The 10,790-nt window shown below is 31.7% G+C and overlaps 1 protein-coding gene across 4 annotated transcripts in view; it reads right to left on the minus strand.

Moving 5' to 3' along the window:
• Window positions 1-515: 515 nt before the first annotated feature.
• Window positions 516-10,790, minus strand: part of LOC106462093 (insulin-like growth factor 2 mRNA-binding protein 1) — a 47,788-nt gene continuing 37,513 nt past the window's right edge. For all 4 annotated transcript variants that reach the window (XM_022389229.1, XM_013921978.2, XM_022389226.1 and 1 more), the window contains 9 exons: window positions 9,760-9,846; window positions 8,797-8,839; window positions 8,082-8,176; window positions 7,630-7,746; window positions 6,993-7,413; window positions 5,217-5,303; window positions 4,633-4,761; window positions 3,817-3,930; window positions 516-3,652 (listed from right to left, as the gene is read on the minus strand). In XM_022389229.1, coding sequence (XP_022244937.1) covers window positions 3,539-3,652; window positions 3,817-3,930; window positions 4,633-4,761; window positions 5,217-5,303; window positions 6,993-7,413; window positions 7,630-7,746; window positions 8,082-8,176; window positions 8,797-8,839; window positions 9,760-9,846 — 1,207 coding nt within the window. In that variant the 3' untranslated portion in view covers window positions 516-3,538. The remainder of the gene's footprint in view (window positions 3,653-3,816; window positions 3,931-4,632; window positions 4,762-5,216; window positions 5,304-6,992; window positions 7,414-7,629; window positions 7,747-8,081; window positions 8,177-8,796; window positions 8,840-9,759; window positions 9,847-10,790) is intronic.

Here is a 10,790-nt window from a genome sequence, read left to right on the forward strand (position 1 = left end):
AGGTGACTGTAGCCACCTATTTCAGTCAACAATAAATTGCCGTTTCTAGTAGTTTCTTCATTCTATAAACCAGTGAATTAATTTCCAAACTTTCGAATTTTGAAGAATCCAACACCTAGAGAAATATTTCGGAAGTTTTATAACCTTAAAGATTTCTTAAAAGGTACTTGCATTTATTGATCTCCAACATAATACAAAAAAAAAAAATCTTACCTGACCACAATTATGATTCTAGTTATAATTTTTTTTATCTTGTGATTAAGTTTATATTGAATGTTTAAAACAAGTTTTAATCGCTTCCCAAAATCCGTTTCGTTTCCGAAATGTTCTTTGAACTTGTACTTTGTTGTTTACAAACTATATCTAAAAATTACATTTTTCCTGATTTGTTTATAAAACTTATTTTATTCACTATCATTTATAGAAAATTAGATGTAAGGATAACAATCGTCTATTTCGCTGCATCAACTTCTAAGAAAACCCCTGGTGGCGTACACAAGAATCAACAGTATTTCTTCCTTTTAACTAAAATAATTTAATCTTTCAGTAGAAAAAGCAGAACATACAGAGATAGTGTAGTCATAGAAACAGGTGAAGATCGGATACACTTGCTCTCAGAGGCGTTGTATCTGATGGAATCAGGTTTGCGACTAAAAAGATTGAGCTTTTTAAATATTCCTTGACCTGGTAATGCGAGGCTCGCTACCTATCTACTGTTATTTGTTACCCGTTTTAGGCTAAATCAAAACTACCATAAGAACGTACACATTATAAAGGTCAATTGATTTATATAGTAAGAAAGTCGATCCTTACAAATAACACAAGTTTTTCGTTTATTTTCATTCCTGTAACAAAAGAACTGAATATGGCTGACCACACTATTACAATGTCTTTCCAAGCAATTTTAAATCAAGATATATATATATGTAAAGTTTTTAATACAAGTAAATGCCGAAGATAAGCTTAAGACGATATATAGATATATATTAGTATATTCCAACACCATACCTTTTAGACTCTATGGTACAATTAACTGTTCGGCTATGAACATGTAACAAACTTCAAGGGTTTGTGTTTAATCAGACAATTAAAGTTTCTATAAATTTACACCACAAGATAGTAGATTAAACGCATGCAACTGTTACTTTTTTTAAATCTAAAAACTAACACCTTACAGAAAAAAAAAATAAATCCAAAATACCAATACACATTTCCAGTGAAATCCCTGGCAAAGATAAAGATGGGAAAAAAAAATATTGCTACACAGTTCACAAATCTAAATGAAAGACCAGGTCTAGTCCGTTTAAGGTAACTATAATTTGAACACCATGAAACCTAAACATGTGCAGATAGAAAACAATTTCATTTATAAACAAATACTTATTAATTGATTATCATAAACAAAAACATCAGAAAGTATCGTTGGCAAGAAAAACAAAAAGCCATTCATAACTTCAATGAATGACTTTCATGCACATATTCCCAAGAAAAAAAAAAAAAGAAGGCGTGAACTTCCACGTGAGTCAATTTTTGTAGTTGAAAAAAAAAGGCAAAATAAAAGCGGTTTTTCTCATCAAATTTACTTAAGAAAAAAAGGCATTTTGTGAGCAATACTAGATACCAAACTATGATGAATTCCATTTCTAACGTACTTGGAATAAATGTACGTACATTTTTTTGCCATTAATTTAACAACAAGTTGTAACCAGGAAATACTTGGTTATTTGATGAGACATGTAAAGTTACGTACGAACTGGAATATTTAACTTGTTTACCTCAACTGCTTATTCACTTAGTTCAACATCATGAAGAGTGGTATTGAACAAATATTAGGAACTCAAGAAAAGCTCCCTTTAATAAGTTGCCATTCAACTACCACTAAGATCAACTAAATATTTCACATTTGCAGTTACTCTTTTTTTTTTTCGTTACTAGTTTTTCAGATTTCCTAACTGAAAATGAAAAAGAGCAACCTTTTGGTTACTAGTGCACACTGATGACTCGGCATTAGCATGTTCTGTAGACACCAGAATGAGGTAGTGTATAAACATATTTTAAAACATTAAGCATATCCACAGACAAGATGTGAAGTTTTATCATACAGCTCGAGTCTCGTGGCTGGCATATATTTATGATCATGTTGTCTTATATGTCAGAAAATGAGTTAAAGACAAAACTACTGAAATATACTTCTCATTAATATAGCCACATTTCTGCTATTTATATCACTCATTTCTAACTAGGGTCTCATGTTTACTAAAGGCAATAATTAATAACTTGTGCTACGTAAACCAAGACCTTTAACAAGTTTGATGAAAAACTGGTAATAAAAATACCAGTTACAGTCTGGTTATTTACAACGTCATACTTCATTATTGTTACAGCAGCATTGGGTTGGTACAACAGGTTACCATTAACAGATTTACGCTTTGTTTTATCTGAAAATTTGAGTTTGAAAAGTGAAAAGTTAGCTTTGTTTGGTTTTTTGATAGTTTTCCCTCACCAAGAACAGGAAATATTGCAGAGAACATGATGTGCAAATTTAAGAAAAATTAACCAAACTGGATTTTGCATACGGTCCACAGAAATGTAATTTATTAAACCTGAACTTAAGTATTCCCTCCCCCCTTTGGCAGTAGTACAGCTATCAACACCAAAATTAAAATAAATCAAGCTTCATTAATACACTGTGAATTAATGATTTTCAATGAAGCAGATACATTTATTATTAATATTATTTCAATATATGTATGTTGTGTTTTTTTTTTGTCATTCATAATAACACTTCTGTCAGTTTGGATATTGAAGACAACAGAAGCAGTTTTTCCCATTATGTTGCAAGCTGGGCTCGTTGGAGAAACTTGAGTGGTTGGATGGTGATTCTGACCGGAATTATATTTGGCCACATTAAGTCAGGCTAAAATGCCTGTAATAAAAACTTCGTAACAAAAAAAGTTTCTCCAACAAGTATCAAAAATAAACTTTCTACAACATTATTATAATAACAAAAAAGAAAGTTATGGTATAATAAGATTAACAACTGGTCCAATCAATGTTTGTACTAACTCAAACAATGGATATTCCCCTTTCAACATCACAATTTATCACTCTTAATTTAGTCCTTAAGTCAGTCTCGGAACTTACTCAAAATCACGAGTCCATTTCCGAGCCTGGAATACATCAAATACCAATCCTACAAAATGTATCGATAAGAATCTTGTATATCACAAGGGGCCAGCAGAAACCTAGTGCATCTGACCAATCTAAAATGTGATGAGCAACAGTATTATTTAACTGTTATTATTGAACAAGTCAATACTGGCCACTAGTGATCAACAAGAGTGTTCATCTTGACTTAGATAAACCAAACAAAGCACTTAACCAAATCCAAGTGTTTTTTGTTGTTTTTTTTTTTACAAGCAACAAGATTTGATTACCACCTTCCAAATGACTAAATTTAAAAGAAATCTTATATGCTGCTCCTCTTTGGTATTGCCTGAGGTGGTATTTGGCAGCAGTGCCATATCCAAGCCACCATCTATAGAGGCTGGCCTGGTCCAGGTGGTAGTTGAGGTGGATTTGGAATAAGCCCACGATGACCTCTATTAAACTGGCTTCGACTAACTAAGGCTCGGATTTGCCGTTGTGCAGCCTATATATACAGTGAAAAAAAAAAAAATTCAAGTCATTAAACTATATGTAAACATGTCTATTGTCTATAAATACCAAAACTTATCTGTACTAACACCAAACATCCGAAGAAGAAAAAATAAGACTGAAAGAAATGCACTTGGCTTTAATTTAAAGAAAACTCACTTGTGAGCTATAGAATTCTCCACTAATGTGGACGGGGACTTCTTCAGCCGTAGAGTTTTGGTTTTCTCCAGGAAGTTTAATAACAGCATGAGTTATTCTCTGTAGTTCTCGGACCTATAGATGACATTTAATTAGTCAAGCATAAAAAATAAAATAAATTTTCATACACCTTTTGAAGTTGTAACTCGTAAAAACAAATTATAATATTATAATTATGATACTTCTATCAAAAAATTATGATTTATATGAATTTTATGAACATATATTTTTCTCACATTGAGATCAGACACTAAAAGCAGTTGAATAAAACACATTCAAGTAAAAACCACCAGTTCTAGGGCAAATCTAATAGTCAAGGCTTAAATGAAGGGACACCCTCAGTTAGATGGAAGAAACTTAAAACTTTTGATTCCAAACCTTAAAAAGGCATTTGTGAATGCATTAAAATAAAATTACCTATTTGATCTGAATCAATGCAATAACAGAAATACTGCCAAACGAAACAATGACAAATTTTCTATATTCAAGTGTAAAATAAATAAAAAATTCTTCAATTAATCCTTCATAAAATGAAACATCTTAAACAACTTAAGAGAACTGTATTATGAAATTTCAAATTTAAGTAAAACCAAAATCAAACTTAAGTTTACAAGTTATATTTTTACCACGTTACAGCTTTCTCTCTCTCTCATTTAATATCTTTTCATTCAACAATACAAAACGGGAAGTACACTGAGTACTAGGTTTCCCTCAAATTTAGGCATTTCTACAGATTTATATTACTGCTAACCTAGTTAATGCCAAGTGTTACCTCACCGTTTGTCCACCCTTCCCTATGATACGTCCAACTTGTGAAGAAGGAACAAGAATTTCAACCTTAAGTCTTGCATCTTGGAATCCAGCAAATCCTTCAAATGTAACTTTCTTGAATATCATGAACTGAGCCTGTTTTCATACAAACAAATACTATATAAAATGGTTGTATATACACACTAGATATATGAAAATACAAATAAAATAAAGTTACCTTTTTGCTTCATATAAAACACATTAAATAAATTAAATTGTCTGTCACCAAATGAGCAATAATGATCAACTATTAAACTATGTATTAATGATATTTTAGTTGCAAGATACCAGCAGAGATTGAAATATTACATTCTTGCATTCCTGAGGAATCATCTTTTTAGTTGGTTTTCCCAGTCAGGAATGCATGGTTCATCTGTATTCCTTTAGTTATGACCAATGAAAGTGAACATATTGCATGTATTAAATAAATTAATTCATGAGGAAATGCAACTTTACACGTGAGAATGTAATATTCCTGGAGTAGAAATATTTTATTTCATTATTTCTATCATTGACTAGGATTATGTTCACTCTGTATTCATAACACACACCTTCCACTGTGATTCAGGTGTCCCGATAACAGTCACCTTTCGTTCAGTTTGCTTTTCTACAGGTTCGTCTTTGTTGGGTTGAGCTACCTGTTTGAGAAAATTTAAGTGCAATTGATTAAATACCAGTAAGCACTTGCACAAGAAGTTTGTTTTGTTGAGTATACGCTACGTGTGGGGGTGGGTGGGAGAGGACACCTTTATAATGAACATTTTAACAATAGATCACAACACTTTAACCTTAGCTTGTCATGGTAGTAACAGGATGATTAACTTAAAACTAGTCAGCTCTAGCTTACTAGCTGTTACACTATTTAAACAAAACTTCTGATGAAACTGCCAAGAAAAATATATATATATATATATATATATATACATACATACATACATACACACACATAAAAAATTTTCTGACAAACTATTAACATAAGTCACCTTCGAATCACTGGTAGTTACAGAGGTCATAATATAGACCAAGTGAAAAAAACATTACTGAGAAATACACTAACAGAAATGGATCTCAAGCAAACAAATTAATAAATACTGTGTTCCACGTATACCCTAAAACTTAAGTCTTGTTATTAGAAGATTAATGAAATTAGTTAGTTCATAAATAAAGAGTCAAATAGTTAGCCATGTCCTGAAAGCAATAAATCGATACACATTTTATTTTAATCAGTTTTTAATTATAAATAGTTACTTTATATTTTGGCCATTTATTCTGAAGTATGTAGATTTCTGTAACAATGACTAAACTTAAAATTAGTAACAAATCAAATATTTTGCAAAAGTGGAGTTATTAATATGGACTCCTTGACATAACCACAAACCATTAACATTACCAATGAGTTAACCCTTTGAATGTATATAATTAAATTTTGGATAAGTCCTCAAAAAGTGTCAATATCCACTAAAAAAAATGAATTTTAGAATTTGACTTTAGCACTTTTTCAATATCAAATCCATTAGTCCCAGTTTTGCTCAGTGATGTACACACACACACACACACACACTGTACTAAAGCGGGAAATTCAAGGATGTGCAAGTAACCCAATTGTCACACCATGCGGAAAAGTTTTTACAACACCATGGAGTAAATCTACTTGTCGCACCAAATGGCTATACTCGTGCCAGAATGAACAAGATTTCCCTGAACCAATAGATCGACGTTTCTTCTACTTCGTTTGTAAACGCCTCAGATTTCCCAGTTTTTAGCTGTATGTTCAATAAAATTTAAACATGTAGATGCACATACTTTTGTTAAATTAATACAGCTAATATTTTCAGACTTAACATTTTCTGTTTAAATAAAGCCATTTGTTTTTAACTATCTATACACCAGTTGCATACACTAAGAATGTGCTACATCAAGCTGCATAGGAAAAAAAACAAAATAAGTCACTTGTTCTTGCTTTCTTACTTACACCACTAACTGTTAATTTTAATTTATAACTCGCATGCTGACCAGCCTAAATAGTTAGTGTCTTTACTAATGTTTATACCCATGATCTACTTCTCTCTGCATTGCAATGTCCTAACAAAAGTCATTTGAACTTAAACTTCGTCTGATGTAACTTATACATCATGCAGCTGACTATCAAGTCGTAAATTTACAATATAGGGGGACATTGTACAAACTAGGAATACAGACGAGCTGTTTTTATTCTGTGAAAGAAAGAAGAGTTGTCATACAGTTTGTTTTACAGAACTTAAACCTCAAAAGCTAACTAAGACTAACACAGTTAACATCCAATACTGTTAATGTAGCAACGAACCTACCTTTATAGAGGCCCCTGAAGAGCTAATCATCTCTCGTATGCTACTGCCTCCTGTCCCTATGATGGCTCCAACAGCAGAGTTTGGGATGTAAACACACACCTGTTCTTTATTAGGTTCTAACTGTTGGGAGGGTGAACTTCCAGAATATACAACAGGTGGCACATAAGACTGCGAATTGCCATACATTTGATACGGGGGACTAGGGGGTCCTCCTCGTGGCCCTGGGCCCATTGTAGACATCATGGCCATTGGGTGAACACCAGGGAACATCAGAGCCTGAGGAGCCATTGCTGCCAAATCGTTCTCGTAGCTCTGACGGAGTTTGGCACTGATCATCTGCTCCGCCTTGCAAATGTTCTCAAATTTTCCAACTACAGTAATGATTCTTTCTATGTTGAAGCTGTTTACATCATGAATACTACTATATATATAAAAAAAATAAATAATAAAATTATACATACGAAAATAATCGCATTCCACAATTCAAAGCAAGTTACTTCCATTATCTTCATTTCTTACTTAACACGCAACAAGTCTACAAAAACACTTAACATGCATTTATCCACTTATTACTATTGAAAAGCAATGACACTATCTCAACACTATTAATCAGTATACTTATTAAAAAAATACTTACCTCGAAACAGTTACTTTTGCTTCAGTTTTTTCCATTATGCCTTTAATTGTATTTCCATTCTTGCCTATGATGCGGCCAATTAGGTTATTATGGGCTAGAATCTTCAGAGGGATCTCCCTATAAGAAATTACATCATATGCTACAATATGTTATCAGTAATAGAGTAAGCTTCTTGTATGGCATTCTTAAAAGCAAAACAGTATAATTACTTTTGTACCTCAGGTTGCTCACTTAACTTATTACAACCGCTGTTGATGTTTCAATATATTATCACTATTACACACGAGACAAAACCCTTAAATCTCATTCCCTTGCTTGATAACTGCGGAGCTTAAAAATGCAAAAATATCATGAAAATCAAAACTAGAAATCTTCTAAAAAAATATCAATTAGCATTCTTAAGCTTTATAAAGTGCATTAAAACATTTACTCAATTTCAGAAAGGTACTTACCCCTTATTGGTATTTTGAGCTTCCTGTTGCATAACTTCCAAAATCTTTTGACATGCTGTAGAACAATTTTCAGGATTTCCATAAATTGTTATCACCTAAGATATATTAGGCAAACTTAATAAAAAGCACAACCGTGTACAAGTAAAATAGAATTCCTTAAATCAGTTAATGGAAACGCTAAGCTTCAATAACAGGATAATATCAAACAAGTCAGAACATAGCATTATAACAGCAAAAAGAAAAGGTAAAAATAATATTGCATTTGTGATTTTTTTTTGCAATAGAGCAATTGTTTCATCACATCCCAAGAAAAATATCCTCTAAACAAGCTTTGTAATAATACAACTTACTGATGAATGTAAATGTTCACAAGTCACAAAAGGCAGCCATTTCATTGACCACAAATTACATAACTGCATACACTATTACATAATAAATGGGTACAAGTTAAGTCATTTTAATATGGTTAGTTTCATTATTACCATTCCCCCTATAAGGAAAGTTTACAATAACATTTTTAAACGAGTAGATATTCACTTTCAACTTTCCAAGTACAATTGAAAAGGGATTTTCTAGTTTTGTGACTACTAATAGAAGGAAGTAAACTGCATTAAATATAGGTAGAAATCATTACATATCCAGCCCCCAAAACTTTTCATATTAGTTGTTTTACATAGTTTAAGAACTAACAGCACAACTGTTTAAGGAATATTACCTTTTCAAGGGAACCAGCATTCTCTTTTCGATGAACATCAACTCTGTAAACAAAAGATTACGTAACCATTCATAGTTATGTTCTTCATTACTATCAATACAACTAAGCAAAATCTTACCAATACTCTTAATTTGAATGGAGAACTTCCTTTCCCCAAGTAATGTTATTTGATCACAAACCTTAACAAGATATGAATTCACCTCCTGTGTTAACACTGCATGTCAGTACAATTTTGATACTAAACACCAATTTGATCCAGGAAAACAAAATATTACATACCTGTGAAAAACGTAAAAAACTAGACAGTGTGGAAATCTTAGAAATAAACAGATGTCTAACAACAAATCCAGAAAAAGTTGTAAACAATCAAACCAACTTAAACTCCTCCCCACTCGTCTCTCTATGAATGTCAAGTCACTTCCGGTTTTGTTTAAACATACATAAACCCTGCTGCAAAACATTAGTCTGTACCTGATGATGCCTTTAGTGGCGAAACAATGCTATATTTTTCAATTACCATCATGCTGTATTTTTTTTTTTCTGCTATCAGTTGTTTAATAAATGAAAACTCATTACTTCAATAAAACAAGTTAACAAGTTTGGTTTCATCTTATCTAAACAGAAATTTTGATCATGCGTCTAATTTAATTTTTTTTTTAAATTCTTAGAGATATTTTGCAGCTTCATATACCAGGTTATTTGCAAGTCCTTATCACAATGAATGTTTATTTCAAGATAATTTACATGAAACCAAAATACATTTCTAAAGTTTCCTTCAGAATGACCTCATGACTTGTGCTAATTGTTTCCCACTTAACCTAACTTATAGGGTTTCATCCTATAAATGACAAAGGAAAATGAGTTAATAATACATAAAAAGATTTTAAACAAGTTAGGCAATATTATCCGTCTCATCCACTTCCTAAAATGGAACTAGTTTCATAGTGGAAGAAGCATCCTTACCTTGCCCTAGACTGTTGAGTAATTTGCCGTATGGTACCTCCTGAACGACCTATAATGGCCCCAACCATGTCACTTAGAACAAGGATCCTAAAAAATTTGACAAAATTTTAGTTGCTTTAATTACAAATAGAAATGCCAAACATAACTGAACTAACAAATTATCCCACACCAGTGTCAGCAGTAAGAATAGTTATTTCAGTGCATCAAATGAGTTTCAGAAGTATTCAATGTAATATTTGGGTCACTTATTATCATCTTTTCTTCTGAATGCTTTGAACAATTCATGCTTACTTAACTATAACTTAAAATATTAATATCAACAACAACTAAATGTGCATGGGATAGGTCCAATGGTGACCTCATTGAAAAAGGAATGTTGAATATAATTTAGAATTTATTTCATGTATTTTCACAAAACGTGGCAAGCTTTTACTAAAATAAAAAAAAACAGATTTGTTACACATATCTGTACTCAAAATGTGTGAATTGACAGTCTCATTCAGACTGATAAGTTGTAGTGCAAGGTGATGTTCAGGTGAGAAAAATAAGTTTTGTTCATTGTACAGCTTACATAAACTAAAGATTTCGTACAACTAATGAAGGTGGATTATGTTAAAATTATAAATCATTAAATCTAAAACTATAAAATTAATGTTTAACAACAAGGAAAATATAGTTAGTACACTAGTAAAATGAACAGTTACAACACCGTGCAACCCTTTGTGTTTAAGTAATTTATACAACTCGATCAACATAACCTTTCTACACATATTATGTACGTGATCATTAGGCACAAAAACTCAATATGTTTGCATACTGTACAAACTTCAAAATTATTATGGCTAATAATACGAGAATTAGCTTTTTTTTATTATTATTATTATTATTATTATTATTACTACATGCAATTAGTATCCAAGACTGACAAGGTAAAGGGTCAACAATCACATAAACTGGAGAAGATGAAAATATAAATTAATAATGGCTGGAGACGGCTTGAATGGGTAATGAAGAAAAACTTTAATATAAGT

Source organism: Limulus polyphemus, unplaced genomic scaffold (genome assembly GCF_000517525.1).
Source record: "Limulus polyphemus unplaced genomic scaffold, Limulus_polyphemus-2.1.2 Scaffold1091, whole genome shotgun sequence".
Lineage (NCBI taxonomy): Eukaryota > Metazoa > Arthropoda > Merostomata > Xiphosura > Limulidae > Limulus > Limulus polyphemus.